Genomic DNA, 18,466 nt, shown 5'->3' on the forward strand with positions numbered 1-18,466 from the left:
CAGTTATTATTTTTATTCATCCTAAATTGTTTATTTCAAAGTGCATTTGAGACATTAAACTGTAATGTTAAACTGGAAAAAGTGAGGCGTTCTAAAACTTTTGCCTGGTGCTATACATGAGAAGCAGCAGGACAGCCAGCTAAGTGGCTACACTACTGCAGTAATAGAAGGAATTGTTTTATGAATAGAGTTGCTAAATTTTGCATTGAGAATGTTAACTCAATTATTCTCAATGCATCTAAATGTGTGAAAGACTCTAAAATACTCCGTTTGTATAGACTGGCCTATTAGACGTGTTTTGCTGGCTGAATAGTAATATCCTAAGATGTTGTTTAGTTAGACTGATAGGATTTTTATGTTAATCTAACATCTGCATTAATCCATCAGCTTTGTTTCTAGAGCAGTTTAAGAAATAGAAGTGAATGTCCGATTGGCTGATATCAGTAACCTGGACAGTTTGCATTCTTATCTTACCATAGAAGAAAAAAAAAAAAAAAAGCCAGGCCATTTAATATGACCAATATGCTAGAGAACCAATAACGTCCTACCTGAGAGGACCGATCACTTCATACCAGTTAAATACTTCATAGTGGCCAGTGTGTGAACATTGATGGGTTGTGGTCAGAGAAACCACGTTTTCTCAAAAAGAAAAAACCAGGGTCAAGTGTATGTCAAGACATTACCATAAGGCCTAATGTGTGCAGAGTATTTGGGATCCCACTAAAACTAAACATGCTCCTAGAAGCATATGATGTGATGAAGACTCGATCTGTGGAAGCCAGAGGTAAAATGGGCCTCTATAGGGCTGTTTTGTGCTTCGTATTATAACAGCCCAAAGTAAATACTCACGTACAAGACTGTATTTGAAAAACCCAACAGTACTTACATGAATTTATAATGCAATTCTTACACATGTACAGAGGCTGCGCTCACGCTGAGTCTACTGGTAAGTATGGGAATACTCTAGCTGATTTACTTCCGAATACGTTACTGACTAATCTACTGCTGCTACTTCCACATTGATTGCAATGAACAAACAAGTACAACAGTCTGAATAATGTTTTATTAAAAAAAACAAAAACAATGGTGTCGTAGTGGTCAGCACTGGAGAACTCAAAACTAAACTGAAATATGAGAAGTGCTGCAGATGAACCCAACAGGCGGCTTGTTTCCCGGATATTCTGCAGTGGTGTTCACCACCACCAAGTGGCAAATCTTTGATCCTGGGTGTAATTACTGACGAATTCCGATAACTCCACAAGCCAGACGACCACCAGCGTTGCCAGTCACCAGACTCTCGTCATTCCCACCTTTTCCCAAGTCATCCTCTTTCTCATGGACCTGAAGAAACAAATGGTGTTAGATCCAGCATACAGACAGTTAAAACACCAGCACCATACACCCATCTGAGTGAGGGCAGAAGTGCAGGAGGACCTCCACCTCTTGTAGAGTCTCTAGGAAGAGGCTACAGCTATTCAGCCAGTTATAGGAGCCAACGGCTGTTCGGGTAATCTGGCCCCAGGTCCTCTGCATGAGACTGGAATTGTACGCATTACTTCACTGCTCTGTTATCAGGGTTCCACGGACCAGAAAAACCTTTCTGCAAAGTTAAGGACCTTTTACATGGTAATGATCACTCATGCCCAATCATTGCCCTGTATAAACAATGCTGGCTGATCGGCTGGTTTATGGAACCAATAAAATGGTCGCTAGTCAACAGCACATCTCCCTATGTAAATAAGGAAAAGTGCTGCCGACATTGCAATGTATGGGGAGAAACTATTAGTAACAGTCGCTCATCCCCATAAGTTACTGGTCATTGCACCTTGTGAAAGTAGCAAACGAGCACCAATCAATGAGCTGTCTAGTCAGTTCTCACAGCCAATATCAGGACATGAAAAAGGATCCTTAAAGGAACAGTGTCATGAAAAAAAAATAATTTTACATCAGTTTGATTAGTGTTTTATGAAAAACTTATTTGTGTTTTACATTTTTTTTATTTTTGAACTTTTTCTTCTCTATGGGGGCTGCCATTTTTTTTTTCCATTTCTGTATGTGTCGATTAACGACACATACAGACATGGAATACGGCACATACAGTCACATAGTGAATGTGAACAGGGCCCGTTCCATCCACTATGCTGTACGCCGTCTGTGTGGGAGCAGCGCATGCACCGCTCCCACACAGTCCAAGTTGAACTGTGCGACGTCCGGCGCCATTTTCCTGTGGACCGGAAGTCGCGGCCGGACAGTAAGATTACTACTTCCGGTCGCGGCTTCCGGACTTGTGCACTTGGAGCGGAGGTAGCAGACGGAGCGGATGGACCGGCGGCGGCTGGAGCAGGTAAGATATTTGTGTGTTTACTACTGTATGTAAACCTACTACACTGTGTGTTAGCTCAAAAAATGGTGTTCAATCCCCTCGTTTCTCCCTGCACTAGCCAGGATAAAAGGAGGGGGGGGGGGATTCTGAGAGCTCACTAGAGCAAGTGAGTTCTCAAATTTTGCAGCATAAAGCAATGTGGTTGCTTTACCACATGCAATGCTGCAATTTTGGGAATTGCTCCATCTAGTGACCAGCACTGTGAAATATTATAAATTAGAATCTAATTTATAATATTTCCTGACTCGTGAAAAAAATTAGAACATGTTTAATCACCTATACACTAATTGTTTAACTAAAAAATAAAAATAAAAAAATCAAATTTTTTTTCTAGCGTCACATTCCCTTTAAGGGGGTTTTACACTGAGCGATTATCAGGCAGATAAGCGCTCAGAACTTTTTTTGCCAAATAATCGCCCTGTGTAAACGGGGGAACGATCAACAGATGAAAGAGCAAACGCTCGATATGCTGGTTGTATAGTTTTAAAAATTTTTTACAACACATTTCCCTGTGTAAACAGGGAGACGCGCTGCTGACAATGTATGGGAACTAGCGATCGGAGAAACGAGTACCTGTCCCCATACATAGGTCCTTGTGACAGGAGCAAACGAACGCCGATCAACCGTCTCATTGATCAGCACTCGCTGCAGCGGCAGATTATGGGCCGGTGTAATAGGGCCTTTAGCCTCTACAGTCCTGACCTGTAGGCGTATGCATGTTCATTCAAAATCATACAATTGTTTAGAAGCTGCAGCAGATCTATCAGATTTGATGAGCACCTGATGTGAATACACCCTTAGGGTATGTGCACACGATAACTGCAATTAAGTCTGAAATTACGGAGCCGTTTTCAGGAGAAAACAGCTCCTGAATTTCAGACGGAATTGCTCGTACTCGCGGATGTAATTTGGGGCTGTTCTTCATTGAAGTCAATGAAAAACAGCTCCAATTACGTCCCAAGAAGTGTCCTGCACTTCTTTTGACGAGGCTGTAATTTTACGCGCCGTCTTTTGACAGCGACGCGTAAAATGACAGGTCGTCGGCACAGAACATCGTAAAGCCCATTGAAAGTAATGGGCAGATGTTTGCCGACGTATTGGAGCCGTTTTTTCAGACGTAATTCGAGGCGTAAAACGCCTCCATTACGTCTGAAAATAGGTCGTGTAAACCCAGCCTCAGGGTACGTTCAGTCAAAAAACAGTCAGTCTGACAGAGAAAACAGCCTCAAATGTTTTCAGCTTCAAACACTGCAGAAAATCAGAGGTGTTTTGAGCCATTTTTTTCTATTGACAATGAAAAACCGCTCCAGAAGAACAAAAAAAAAAAAAACACCCTGTCTGAACGAAGCGCTGTTTTTCCCATTGAAATCAATAGGCAGATGTTTGTAGGTGTTCAGCTTCAGTTCTTTCAGGCATTTACACCCTGAAAAACACTGCGTGTGAACATACCTTTAGGAGACCTTTATGCACTTTGGAAATAAATCCTGTCACTTACCACGGCTGTGCGACCAATGATATTATGTTGTCCTTCCAGGGAAATGAGCTTATCTTTGAACTCAAATTCTGCCACGCCATCTTTGGATGTTACGTTTCCAAGATCCCCAACATGTCTGAAGGGAAACAACTGAACATTAAAGTGCCTTGCAGAAGTTCAGCTAAACCTGAGTAGCTTTACAGAATTTCCTACCAGTCTTCCTTCCAGAAACCAGACCACACCGGTCCATGGGTTGTGTCTGGTATTGCAGCTTCGCTACATTGAAGTGAATGGGGCTGAGCTGTAATACCACATGTAACCTGTAGAGACTCGTTTCTGGAATAAAGCAGCCATGTTTCTCTAATCCTGGACAACCACTTTAATAATCTGGAACCGTGCTCCTATTGAATTGGAGTTTATGAAAACCAGCTTTGCCTTCAGAAGCTTTGTAAACTAGCAAAGTAATCTGATTTTATTAGATCCAATTTTGAATATTGCCTAAACTAAAGTTATTTCTAATGCTGCAATGAAAGGGTCAGCGAGTGGCAGCTCCATAGTCACAGTACGTTTTCCTACATGCGTTACCTCTCCTCATCAACTGGGCTGCCATGCTTCTTGCCATGTGGGTTGAAGTGTGGACCTGCACTTACACAGCCTGTAGAAACACCAGAGATTTCATTTTAGAACATCACATGTGCTCCAAGTGCAGCGATCAATACTAAACAGTAGAACTCACATTCAACATAGTTTAACCCCTTAGTGACCAGCCCATTTTAGGCCCTAATGACCAAGCTATTTTATTCGTTTTTCTATAGTCGCATTCAAAGAGCTCTAACTTTTTTTTTTTTCCGTCTACATAGCTGTATGAGGACTTGTTTTTTGCAGGATTAGTAGCACCATTTTTGGGTACATATAATTTTTTTATTAACTTTTATTAACCTTTTTGGGGGGGATTATAAAAAAAAAAAACTGAAATTCCACCATTGTTCGATGCGTTTTTAAATTGACGCCGTTCACTATGCGACGTAAATAACATGTTACCTTTATTCTATGGGCCGGTACGATCACGGCGATACCACATATGTAGAGGTTTTTTTATGTTTTACGACTTTTGCACAATAAAAACTCTTTTGAACTAAAATTATTTGTTTTTGCATCGTCGCTTTCCAAGAGCCGTAACGTTTTTATTTTTCCATCAATGTAGTGATTTTTTGGGCTTGTTTTCTGCGGGGCAAGACGTAGTTTTGAATGGTACTGTTTTGGGGTGCATGGGACTTATTGATTCATTTTTATTATGACTTTTGGGGGGGCAATGGAAAAAAATTGCAATTTCGCCATGGTTTTTTGCGTTTTTTTTTTACGGTGTTCACTTTGCGGTTTAAATTACATATTAACTTTATTAATGGAGTGATTACGGTCGTGGCGATACCACATATGTGTACTTTTTTTTTTTTACACTTTTACTAAATAAAACCACTTTTTATGGAAAAAAATGGATTTATTTTGTTACTGTACTTTTTATTAATAATCTTTATTTCACTTTGATGACTTATTTTATTAGTCCCACTAGGGGACTTTACTGTGCGATGTTCCGATCGCTGCTATAATGCTCTGGTATACTTCGTATACCAGAGCATTATTGCCTGTCAGTGTAAATCTGACAGGCAATCTGTTAGGACGTGCCTCCGGCGCGTCCTAACAGGCATATGTCCAGGGCAGACCTGGGGGCTTTTATCAAGCCCCCGGCTGCCATGACACCCCATCGGAAACCCGCGATTTAATTCGCTGGCCGCCGATGGGTGACAGAGGGAGCGCACTCCCTCTGTAAACAAAGTTAAATGCCGCGGTCGCTATTGACGGCGGCATTTAACGCGTTAAACGGCCGCGATCGAAGTAAACTTCGATCGCGGGCGTTGGAGCAGGAGCTCAGCTGGCATCAGACAGCAGAGCCTCCGCTCCTGCCTGCACGGGAGACCCGTGCAGGACTTAGCCTAGCCTAAAGCCCATTAGTGACCGACGTAAAAAGGCGTATTAGTGGTCACTAAGGGGTTAATATTGTAGATACAAATGCTCTATGAACCGAACATGAATACCTTGAAAACAGCAATGAAACTCACAGGATTTATACAAGTAATTGGTGCCCATATAATAACCGTATAAGCGACACTAAGGCTGGGTTCACACAACCTATTTTCAGACGTAAACGAGGCGTATTATGCCTCGTTTTACGTCTGAAAATAGGGCTACAATACGTCGGCAAACATCTGCCCATTCATTTGAATGGGTTTGCCGACGTACTGTGCAGACGACCTGTAATTTACGCGCCGTCGTTTGACAGCTGTCAAACGACGACGCGTAAAAATACAGCCTCGTCAAAAGTGCGGGACACTTGTATACATTATATGCAGGACACTTCTTTCAGACGTAATTTGAGCCGTTCATTGAACTCAATGAAGCACAGCTCAAAATTTACGGCTGTCAGAGAAGCCTCGCAAAATGCGAGGCGGAGCAATTACGTCTGAAATGAGGCAGCTGTTTTCTCCTGAAAACAGTGTCTTTTCAGACGTAAATGCCTGCTATCGTGTGCACATACACTTAACATTTAGGCCTTGGCACATGGGTGTGAAATATTTGTGTGATTGTCTGTTGAAATAACTGATAGCACACCAAGCAATGGGAGTAACTCACATCAGCTTATTTTTCCACAGAGTGTGTTCATTGCATGAAACTTACAGCATGTCCTATACTGGTCCATCCACCCATTTAAGTTGGTGTAGGTTTAAAAAAAAAAATATATATATATATATATTAGGGACCACCCTTGCTGCAAACAAATTTGACAAACTAGTGAGATTTTTTTTTGGAGAATGACACCGCATTCTGCTCCCCCCCCCCCCCCTGAATTCTTATCCCACTACATGGCTGGAAGTCAAACAGTACTCTTAGGGCTTTCGGCAGCAATTCCATTGGAAAAAAAAAAAAACAGACTTTACGCTGTGGCAAAAGCACAACATTTCCTGCGGTTTTTACAGCAGAAAATTGTGTATTTTGCCGAGTTTATAGCAATGTGGTGACATCTCTGAAAAATGAAGTCATTCTGGACAACACCTTCTGCAGAAGGAATTTACATGCTGCGGTCCGAATAATACGCAGCGCATGACAATTGCGACTCAGAATTTTTACGCAGGATGTGGGTGAGATTTGTTAACTCATCCACTATGCTGCTACTGTATTCTGCTGCATGTGGTCGAGCCCTTACACTAGAGGAGCACAAATCTAACTAATCTATATTGCAAAGTTGTGCCTGTAAACAGATCTGTAGCCATTGCTATAAGCAGCCTTCCAAGAGGACGGTACTCCCCAGCTTGTGTTGCTATGGTAACCTGATATCCTACAGATGCTAGGGCCCTTTTGAGAGATTCTCATGATTGGTTCTCTTTTTTTTTCATAGAGGACGGGACCTTCCCCATCATTGCAAGTAATCTTGACCACATTCATTTGAAATGCTTCAAGTGAATGTTTTTGTATTAACCAAGAAGACAGAAGTGGATGGCAACCTCAGTGGTTTATTTTACTTACCATTAGTGTTATCTCCAAAAGCATGGATATGGAAGCCGTGGAGCCCATCACTTAGCCCTTTAATGGTGCCCTTTACAGTCACTTCTCCACCATCCTGTAAACAAGGAAAACAAACCTTATCACCAACTTTACCACAAGTCCCTTATAGCAGAAACCATGAGCCTCACCTGTGCTACAATGGTCACTTAGAGGTTTTCCCATCAGGGACATTTAAGACATATCCACAGGATAGGTCATAAATGTCAGATAGACGCAGGACCCACTTCTGGCCCCGCCGTAAACCCCATCCTACCTTTTTCTGCTGCAACTGCCTCCTAGCCACACTATATGGTCAGGAGTACAAAAACAGTGTAACTCGCTGAGCTACGCAGTTTCCGTAAGTCCCATAGTACTGAATGGTAGTTCTGGAAACAGCGTAGCTCGCATGCTACTTCTGTAACTGCCAGTCACTACTATGGGAGTTATGGAAACAGCGTAGGTCAGAGAGATATGCCGTTTCCATACTCTTGAATATATAGTCAGGAAGTGGCCGGGAGGCAGCTGCAGCAGAAGGTAAAACAGGGTTTAGGGGGCCCCGTTCTAGAGATAGATGCAGGTCCCAGAGGTGGGACCTGCATCGGACATATCCTGTCTATATTAATAACCTAAAAAGGAGTCAATATACCACTAGTTACTATAAAACGTATACATTTTATTCTGTACAAAAACAAAAGCCATTACATTAAAAAAAGTTAGAGACTATAGCGACCAGTGCGTGAAGATGGAAACCAGACAGCATTATTCTGAAATGATAATATGCATGTAATACATATATGGCAAGAAACAAGGATACGGCTGTATATATGCAAAAAGTATATCAGAGCTTTACTTGAAATACTGATAGGAGAGTCACTTATGTGAGGGCTCAGGTAACAGTGACTGTCCCCCGATGTCGTAGTTACAGGTGCACACACACGTAAGCCACCCATAATTACGAGAGCCCCATAGAATTATATGGGCCTGCCCGTGCCGTTATTACATGTTCCATATTTTTCAACGGGACGGGCACCTTCCCGTAAGCATATGGGAAGGTACCCGTGGCCAATAGAAGTCTATGGGCCCGTAATTATGGGCGTTTTTAGGTATGTGCGCATGACACCTTACCCATAGTACAGTGTCCGGCTGTCTGGAATCACACCCTGATGGGAAAACCCCTTTAAGGTGGCTAATCACATTACTCGGTCAGCCGAACATATAAATTTCAGTGGGAACAGCTGACCTAATGGGTATTAGAGGTTAATCTAAAGTTCATTCTGCAGATAACGGGAAACAAAGGTTAGGACATATTACATTTCAACATGCCCCATCAGAGATAAAGCTGCCACCAGAGGTGTCTGGCAGCAGCTTATTCCCATCTCCCCATTAACACCTAACTGAGCACACGTGTATAGGGAGGTCACTATTGAAGGTGCATAACCACCTTTAGTCTTAATCCATTGTTGGGAGGGCGCTTTAACCTACAAATGAAAGACAACCCCAGTGCAAATGCAAGTCCACCAGCACTATGCGGACCACATGGCTAGGGCTGAGCTGCTAGCTAAGGGTATGTTCACACGCTGAGAGGCATCTATGTGTGAAAAGACAGACTGTTAACAGCTGCCTCGTTTCACACGTAAATGCTCCTCCTCGCATTTTGCGAGCCATCTGAGACGCTCGTAAATCTTGAGCTGTGCTTCATTGAGTTCAATGAAGAACAGCTCAAATTACGTGGCAAAGAAGTGCCCTGCACTTCTTTGCCGAGGCAGTCAATTTACGCATAGTCGTTTGACAGCTGTCAAACGACGACGCGTAAATGACAGGTCGTCTGCACAGTACGTCGGCAAACCCATTCAAATTAATGGGCAGATGTTTACCGACGTATTGTAGCCCTATTTTCAGGCATAAAACGAGGCATAATACGCCTCGTTTACGCCTGAAAATAGGTCGTGTGAACCCAGCCTTACATTGCAAAATACCAAGTTGTGGTAAACGACTTGTTTAGCCCAGTGGTCAAATACATGATTAACCCCTTCCCCCTGCTTGAATTCTGGGCCCTAATGACCAAGCCATTTTCTACATTTTGCCATTGTCACATTCGATGAGCTATAACTTTTTTATTTTTGCATCGACATAGCTGTATAAGGTCTTGTTTTTTGCGGGATGACCTGTAGTTTTTATTGGTACCATTTGAGTAGATGCGACTTTTTGATCACTTACCAATTTTTTTTAAAGTCAGGATTAACAGAGAACAGCAATTCTTCCATAGTTTATTTTATTTTTTACAGCGTTCACAGTGCGGGTTAAATAATGTTATCGATTTATAGTCGGGGTCGTTACAAACGTGGCGATACCAAATATGTGCAACATTTTTGCTTTATTGTGTTTTTTTTTTTTTTTAATAGTAAAGCAGTTCATAAGGGGAAAGTGTGGGTTTTTCCTTTTTTCACATTTTTTTTAATTAACTTTATTCAACTTTTTTTTCACTTTTATACTAGTCCCACTTCATTATGCGATCATCCGATCGCTATTATAATACGCTGCAATACTTTTGTATTGCAGTGTATTACTGCCTGTCCGTTTAAAACGGACAGGCATCTGCAAGGTCATGCCTCTGGCATGACCTAGCAGGCATTCATGACAGGCAGACCTGGGGCCCTTTAATAGGCCCCCGGTTGCCATCGGAGACAGACACTTGGCGATTTTAACGCCGGGTGTCAGTGGGATGAGACGGAGCTCCCTCCCTCTCTCCAAAACCCCTCAGATGCGGTGCACGCTATTGTGCACCGCATCGGAGGGGTTAAACGGGTGAGATCGATACTTATATCGATCTCACCCGGCAGAGCAGGGACGCCCCCAGCTGAGAGCAGGGAGATTTGACAGCTCCCTGCTCTGTTTACTTTATTCTAATGCAGCGCCATGGAATGGCGGTGCTGTAGAATAAAGCCCATTAATGACCGCCGTGAAAAGGCTTATCGGCGGTCATTAAGGGGTTAAAGCTCCATGGCTCTGGGGAAGTTTGTGAAGAAACCTTCAGTTTTAAATAAAGATGTAATAGACACGATCTATTGCAAAAACTGCAGAGTCATTCCAGAGCAACCGTGCCAACCCCAATCCTGCATTATTCTGCTTCAACTCCCCTGTAAATAGGATTTCTTGCCAGGTCAGTTTGCATTTTGTGCCAGTAAATCTATTACTACACTGGATTATGAAGTCTATGCGATACCACAATATTAGGGAGTTGCCCTTTAAGGTGGTCTAACATTTTTTTATAGATTAACTTCCAGCACAGCACTTCTGAATTTGCAGGATCCACATTTTATGAGTATATGGATCCTGTCATGTGAGTGCTTAGGAAAACCAGATGCAGTTTTAATGCACAGCGGACACAAGCAGCGCTCGATGGGCCCCAATGACTTAAAGGGGTTTTCCCACCAGACGTTTAGGACATATCCACAGGATGTGCCACAAGTCAGATGTGGGTCCCACCTCTGGGACCTGCACCTGTCTCTAGAATGGGGCCCCCTAAACCCCGTCCAGCTGCTCTGTGTTGCAGCTGAATGAGGTGAAATCTGATCAGGAAAAAGGATATGGTTTTGAGTTCGGTAACGTTTTTCCCAGTCAGATTTCACCTCATTCAGCCGCAACACAGAGCAGCTGGACGGGGTTTAGGGGGTCCCATTCTAGAGATAGGTGTGGGACCCGCATCTGACATTTATGGCATATCCTGTGGATATGTCAAATGTCTCATGGGAAAACCCCTTTAATAAACTGAAGGTTCGCTACAGCGTGTCTTGTCTAGGAAATCCTACAAGCCAAGAAGACTGGACTGGATCCTGCCTGCACTGAAACACCATAGCAAACTATCAAGTATGTGGTTGAATGAGTCATAGGTCCCCTAATTTAGTCATCACGTACTTAAGGCTCTGTCACCACATTATAAGTGTGCTGTCTCTTATATAAGGAGATCGGCACTATAATGTAGGTGACAGTAATGGTTTTTTATTTAGAAAAACGATCTATTTTAAACCACTGAGCGAGTATTAGCTTTATACTAATGAGTTTCTTAATGCCCAAGTGGGCGTGTTTTACTTTAGACCAAGTGGGCGTTGTACAGATGTGTATGACGCTGACCAATCAGCGTCATGCACTTCTCTCCATTCATTTACACCGCACATAGCGATATAGTTATGTGCAGCCACATACACTAACATTACTGCAGTGTCCTGATAATGAATATACATCACTACCAGCCAGGACGTGATGTTTATTCTCATGAGATTACGATGTAACCTGTCATTTCAAACGAGATCACGTTTGCCTTGCTGGAATCTCACAGAAAAGATTCAGAAGTGTCAGGATTCTTTATAAACATCACGTCCTGGCTGGTAGTGATGTATATTCATTATCAGGACACTGCAGTAATGTTAGTGTATGTGGCTGCACATAACGATATAACTATATCACTAGTGCAGTGTAAGGGTATGTGCACACACACTAATTACGTCCGTAATTGACGGACGTATTTCGGCCGCAAGTACCGGACCGAACACAGTGCAGGGAGCCGGGCTCGTAGCATCATGTACTTATGTACGATGCTAGGAGTCCCTGCCTCGCTGCAGGACAACTGTCCCGTACTGTAATCATGTTTTCAGTACGGGACAGTAGTTCCACGGGGAGACAGGGACTCCTAGAGTCGTACATAAGTATGATGCTAGGAGCCCGGCTCCCTGCACTGTGTTCGGTCCGGGACTTGCGGCCGAAATACGTCCGTCAAATACGGACGTAATTAGTGTGTGTGCACATACCCTAAATGAATGGAGAGGTGTGTGACGATGATTGGTCAGCGTCATATACTCCTCTGTAGAACGGCCACGTGGTCTAAAGTAAAACACGCCTACTTGGGCATTAATAAACTAATTAGCATACAGCTAAAAATCGCTCAAAGTGGTTTAAAATAGATCGTTTTTCTAAATAAAAAGCATTACTGTCACCTACATTATAGCGCCCATCTTTTTTATGTAGGAAATAGGGCACTAATGTGGTGACAGAGCCTCTTTAACCCCTTCGTATTCACCAATACACCTTTTCACTGCGGTCACCAAGGGGCCTCTTCACGGCTACTCAGTCTGTCCTGCACGGGTGTCCCGTACAGGCTGGATCAGGTGCTTGGCTGTCTGATGACAGCCGGGCTCCTGCTCCAACAGTAGCGATCAAAGTTTAGACTACAGCAGTTTTACCCATTAAATGCTGCAGCCAATAGCAACTTTTTAATTTTTCATTGACACGGCTGTACAAGGGAGAAGTAGTATTTTATTTCTTCGCAGTTTGGGGGGGGGGGGGGGTGAGGAAGAAAAAAAAATTATATATTTTTACGGCGTGAGTATAGGAAAAGGTTCCTCGGCATAGTTTTTTGTTTTTTTTTATCCTGTTCAAGTTTCCCACTAAACATGTCAAATTAATTCTTCAGGTTATTATGTTTGTGTAGATACTAGATAATGTCATTTTTTTATGTAATGTTGGGGCAATAAAACATTTTATGCAAAATAAGGACACTTTTTGGGCCTTTTTTTAGAATCCCATTAAGGGACAACTTTACTTCCAACTTTATTTTTTACTTATAAATTACTAGAATACTCCTGTATGCCAATACATTATACGGTGACTATCAGTGTGCCCTAACTGCAGGCAAACTGAACAGACAGCCCTGGGGTCCTTTCTAGGTCCCCAGGGCAGACTGCAGAGGGATTGCCAGGTCTTTGATCACATCACTGGGTATTCGATGACTAGATCGAACAGGGTCACGGACCGACCGCGGCGCTCAGAGTTAAACAGCTGGGGTTGGAAGGTTTTCTGACCCCAGCTGTGTTCAGGAGGCTGCAAGTTACTCACAGGAGCGCTCATCAGCCTCTTATACAGCGACGCCAAAAGACGTCACTGTAGACCAAGCCCCTGCACCGCCTGCCAAGACGGAGGACGGTTGTATAGGTGTTAAAGCTACATGCAGAAGGTGCAAAAAATTTGCAGCTAAACGTAGGTCATACCACACTTACTACTGCGTTTTTAGATGCACATTTTACATTTTGATGCCAAAACAAATGCCGATAAACTGAGGTGGATTTCTTTTTTTATGTAGATTTCACACACATTAAATGGTCACGCTGTGGATTTTAAAGTCTGCAACGCCGGTCAATTTACGTCCAAAAAAAATAAAGTAATAGTCGTCACTTTAAGCCACAGCCCAACAGTCTTGCGGCTCTGATTGGTCAGTGACCTTTGGTGGAATGTCGCCTTAACTGTGGGAAGGCTCAGAAAATTAGGTAAGTGGCATGCCCAACCTGAAAGGGTTAAACAAGGGCATGATAAGAAACCAGCAGAACCAGTCACTGACCGGAGGAGATTATATTAAACCTGCAGCCGGGGGCATTCACAATTGTCATCGCTGCGTGTTCTTTGCAATTGAACTCATTTTGTCAGACTAAAGGTCCAAAGGTCGGCATGTGAGAGGTGACCGGAGCGCTTAGAGGCCTGTCCAGGGTGCGATCCTCACAGTAATGAGATGACGGGATTCAGAGGCCACAACCGGTGTCTGACACAACGTAGACCCTACAGACGATAGAGGCGCTTTATACAGCCACAGAAGTCAATTGAGACGCATACATACAGCCTGTGCGCTGCCGGTACGGTAGTTCATAGGTTCAGCACTGATATATGTATCAACAGGTCAAGCCTTGATCATGCTGCGTTTGTAGCGTCCGTCAGAGGTATATATCCGGAGGACTAAACTACATATACCTGATGGATGCCACTGTATAGGCAGTTACCCGTAGGCTTCCATATTAAAAACACACCGCGTGCTATACTTTTTTTCCCTCCCCGATTTGCCGCTGTATGGACTAGCGTAGTCGCCATTTCATACAGAAGAAAAAAAAAAAGATATAGCGACACTTTGTCCCCCCTTTGGGTGAAGGGCCTATGGATACAAGACGCATGTACGGGACGCTTTCCTAGCACATACAGCAAGCAGAGTATCTACAGGACTTGGGTAGGTTCCTCTGCATTTTGGCCACAGGTGTACGCTACTGCAGCATCGATTTATAATGATCCTGTGCACACAAGGCAGCAGTTTCAGACCATGTTCCATTATACTTGCTGTATCAAGTCTTGACAGTTTAAGATCTCTGCTTGCTGTCATTCAATAGAAATAATTGACTATAAATCTGCCCTCATGTGATGACACGGGCGCACGGCTCATTCCAGTAGTTCTAGTAACGAGCCCTGCAGCTGTGTGTCCATCACGAGTTTCTATCTAGTGAACGTCTGTTCACATTCAGTGACATCTTAAAAACAATCAGGAATTTTTGACTGAAATCATATAGGAAGTTATTCTACCTCATGATAAAGAGTACCGCTGATCAACAGGAAGAAATGGATCTATATTAATCCTCAAAAGATGCCCTCTTGGGGAATACAGAACAGACTGGCACCTTATAGAGATGCATGCCAGTCTCATTAAATGCGCCCTCTTGGGTACCAGTACTTACTAATGCCACATGTCCATAGACAGCGCATTATACAACAAGCAGGAGAGAGATTATGTAATTACCACAAGCAGTTTATCATGTGGAGAAATACATGCGCAGTCTGTGATGAAACTACAACTCCCAGCATTGTGCCAGGATATGTAGTTTCACATCTGCAGAAGCCACATGCTGCAAACTAATAGGTACAGAACTCGGATGTTTCCTGGGAGTTATAGTTCAACATTTGCATAACTAATACATTATAATTCCACAATTGCATAAACATAGAAAAGGACTACTGGGCCTGCGCAGCCTTCTCCAGCCTGACAGCTCCGTGCCCATGAATCAGCAAAACTACTCCGGCCTGAGCCTCATACCGGTCACCACGTCAATAGCGGCTGCAAGGAAAAAGAATTAGCGTTGCTTGCCTGATCGAAGTACACGACGCCGTTCACCTCCCCGGTGCATTTCAGAACGCAGATTGCCTTCACCATGACTGCAGACTGTGCGCACTACACAAATACTGCCGGCGCACGGATTTATATAGATTCGGTGAAGCAGGAAAAATGTCCCTTGACCAATGGAATAATCGTACTCGTTCGCGCCTCATAATGGCTGACCAATTGGATGCTGCGTACGGCACACGTGACAGGTGATGGTTGTTTCTGTCAGAGCGCGGGATAGGTGTGTGGACGGGAGACTTTACCAGAGAGATTTTCCTCTCCTCACGTATATTTCTTTGGCTCACTCCACGCCTATATATCGCCGATATATTGCGATGTGATCTTATGCGACATCATAGCACAAACTCGTATAAGACGTGCTTACTGCGATATTTGTTAGTTGGGGGAGGATTTTAAGCGATTTGCACGGACGCATTACGTCACATATGTATGGGCGATGTCATTTAACCAATTAGGAATACATTACATGTGTTTATCGTGCGATATCGCAATTATTTTTACCTGGATATGAGCCATTATCGGTGTGGAGCTCCGGCTTTATACAGACTTTATATAGAACAGTCGCTTTACACCAACCACCATGTTCAGAAATAATGGGGATCATAAACGAATGCTTCCGTTAGGAGTCTCCATCGCAGATTCCATCAAAAATGTCGCAGTATTCAGCGTTACTATTTAAATTAAATTAACTGATATTATGTCGGAAACCTGACGGAGCTCATTAACTGGTTCCCAACCGCTGGCTGTGTTTTTATGGCCAGCGGTCGTGGTCTCTGAAGTCCGCCGTATAGACTAATTACAGCGGCACTTCAGAGAGTGTGCGCGCGCGATTGCGTGCACACAGCCGTGTCATCCGGCTATTGCCAACAGCACTGGGCACAAGATCAGGGACCAATCTGTGTGGTCCCTGATCATGTGATCACTGGGAACCAATCACATGCATTACCATTGAAAATATAGTGTGCACGCGATCGAGTGCACACAGCCCTGTGCCCCCGCTGTTGCCAACAGCACTGGGCAGAGTAACGGACCAATCTATTGGTCCCTGATCATGTGATCGCTGTGAGAACCTATTACAGCGATCACATTTGTGTTTTTTTAAAACTTATGGAAGCAAATCTCGACTCAATTCTTATCCTCGCACATTGCTTCAGTTAAAATTAAAATTTTCCCCAAATGGACTACTTTAGTTTATTTATTATTGACGAACTGCTAAATATAATTTATGTGCCACGCAGTATATAAGTCAGAAACCTTCATCCACCCATGCCGGTGATGGGACACCCACCAATTTGCCTGAATTAAATAAAATTTAGGGCTCACCCTAAATATGGGTATTGTAAAAATAAGCCATCCATAAGATCTTACTGGGACTCACCCCAGTGTGTTCTGCAGTAATATCCGGGTCTCGTTATGAAACGTTAATGAGGTTCCTTGCTCAAAATAAGACCACTGATAAATTACCTCAATAATTTATTTCTTCAATTTTACACCCCAGAACGGTATGTAAGCGTGGACGAATCCCACCTCAACTTCCATGAAAGACTTGGCCTTCGCCGATATCTACCTTCCAAAAGGGCAAGATATGGCATTAAGCTTTACAAATTATGCGAAAGCGGGTCAGGTTATGCTGCCGCCTTCACAATTTATGAAGGGTGGGACCAATCAATACATTTTCTAGGATACCCCTGATCTTTCTACCAGCAGTAAGATAGTGTGGGACATAATGCAGCCTCTGCTTCACAAGGGGTACCACCTGTACTGAATTCACTGTATTGAATGATGTATATAATTGTGCTCCCACTATATAGAAAAATTGGTAAATTCACTGAAGTGACAATTGAGTAAAATATACCTTTTATTATAGTAACTCGCTAAAAACAGGGGTAACTCACCACTGTGAAAAAAGCCCCACCGTGTGTATTAAAAAACGTATTAAACAATAAACACTGAGTAATTTCGATAGGTATATCTCAGTGTTTGTATAGATATTCATCCAGAATCAGCATTTAAACTGGGCATAACAATAGTACGAACCCCAAAACACACCAGAGTCCGTGATCAAACACACCGGAATCTCCTAATGCTGGGTACACTACAATGCTACTGTCCCCTATGCAAAAATCCCACATACAAAACGACCCTACGCGTTTCAAATACTCATCCTCAGGGGTCTGTATCTTGGTCACTCTGGCCAAGTTGCCAGCGATATATATTCAGCAGCAAGTATTCTGCTGTACATCACGGAAGGATGCTCGCATCGATGTCAGCGGCATACTTCATTTTGGGACTCTGAGTTGCTATAAGCACCAAACTCCACCCCCCGTTCTCGGCGGCGCTATCCGAACTAGCCAATCACAGGCACCCCCTGAATTCGTGACGCCTGTCCATGTGACTCCCGGCCGTCAGCTGACAGCCCGGAACCATCATCGACCGCATCAAAACGAACACGCAGGCGCAGTGGAAGCCACGGACGTATCGCCCATGCTGCAAAGAACCAGCAAACCAAGGAAGGAGCAAAACGATATAGAATATAGGATATATATTGCGGATCAGTTCCACACCGCAACTGGACTACCTTTAAACAGCCCTTTAACTGTAAGTACATATTGAATAGATAAATGCGGTGTCCATCACATTGTGAAGTATTGATTAAAAACCTGTTGCACACGATCTAGCCAATTGGCCATATCAATCAGAGTGCAATATGCCAAAAAACGCCACCTAACAGTGCAACCATATTGGCCTGGCTGCCTAAAGATGGACGATATAATTGCATGTTCATATAAAGCACGTATAATTAGTCTGCTCGTTTAAACCCGCTGGTTGTATACATGCCAGTCTGTAAATCCACTGGGCTTCTTTGCGCAGAATAAGGTTGTCCCAGTCGCCTCCCCTTTTCGGAGGTCTTATAAGTTCAATTGCTTGAAACTTTAAACATTCTGCACGACCCTGGTGTTTAGCATGTACATGTTTAGATATCGGGGTATCCCTAGCATGGACAATATCTCCAACATGCTCCCTTATC

General features: G+C 43.3%; 1 protein-coding gene across 2 annotated transcripts; it reads right to left on the reverse strand.

The window, feature by feature from the left end:
* Positions 1-1,044: 1,044 nt before the first annotated feature.
* Positions 1,045-15,969, reverse strand: SOD1 (superoxide dismutase 1). Of its 2 annotated transcripts, none has more exons than XM_075854540.1 (5): positions 15,940-15,969; positions 7,437-7,530; positions 4,443-4,512; positions 3,879-3,993; positions 1,045-1,341 (listed from the first exon to the last, which is right to left on the reverse strand). In XM_075854540.1, exons 1-5 carry the CDS (start codon positions 15,952-15,954, stop codon positions 1,234-1,236), a joined length of 402 nt encoding a protein of 133 aa, XP_075710655.1. In that variant the 5' UTR covers positions 15,955-15,969; the 3' UTR covers positions 1,045-1,233. The 2 variants fall into 2 exon arrangements, with proteins under 2 accessions (XP_075710655.1, XP_075710654.1); XM_075854539.1 differs by lacking the exon at positions 15,940-15,969 and adding an exon at positions 15,403-15,511.
* Between the last annotated feature and the right edge of the window lie 2,497 nt (positions 15,970-18,466).

The sequence above is a fragment of the Rhinoderma darwinii genome, chromosome 2 (assembly GCF_050947455.1).
Source record: "Rhinoderma darwinii isolate aRhiDar2 chromosome 2, aRhiDar2.hap1, whole genome shotgun sequence".
In the NCBI taxonomy this organism is placed as follows: Eukaryota; Metazoa; Chordata; class Amphibia; order Anura; family Rhinodermatidae; genus Rhinoderma; species Rhinoderma darwinii.

Excerpts from the sequence above, each read along its gene's own strand:
- SOD1 (XM_075854539.1), bottom strand. The coding sequence starts at position 15,468 with ATGGTGAAGGCAATCTGCGTTCTGAAATGCACCGGGGAGGTGAACGGC. Across the intron at positions 3,994-4,442 it reads AGCCCAGTTGATGAGGAGAG|ACATGTTGGGGATCTTGGAA; the intron begins GTAACGCATGTA and ends GTTTCCCTTCAG. Across the intron at positions 1,342-3,878 it reads TCATTGGTCGCACAGCCGTG|GTCCATGAGAAAGAGGATGA; the intron begins GTAAGTGACAGG and ends TTGTTTCTTCAG.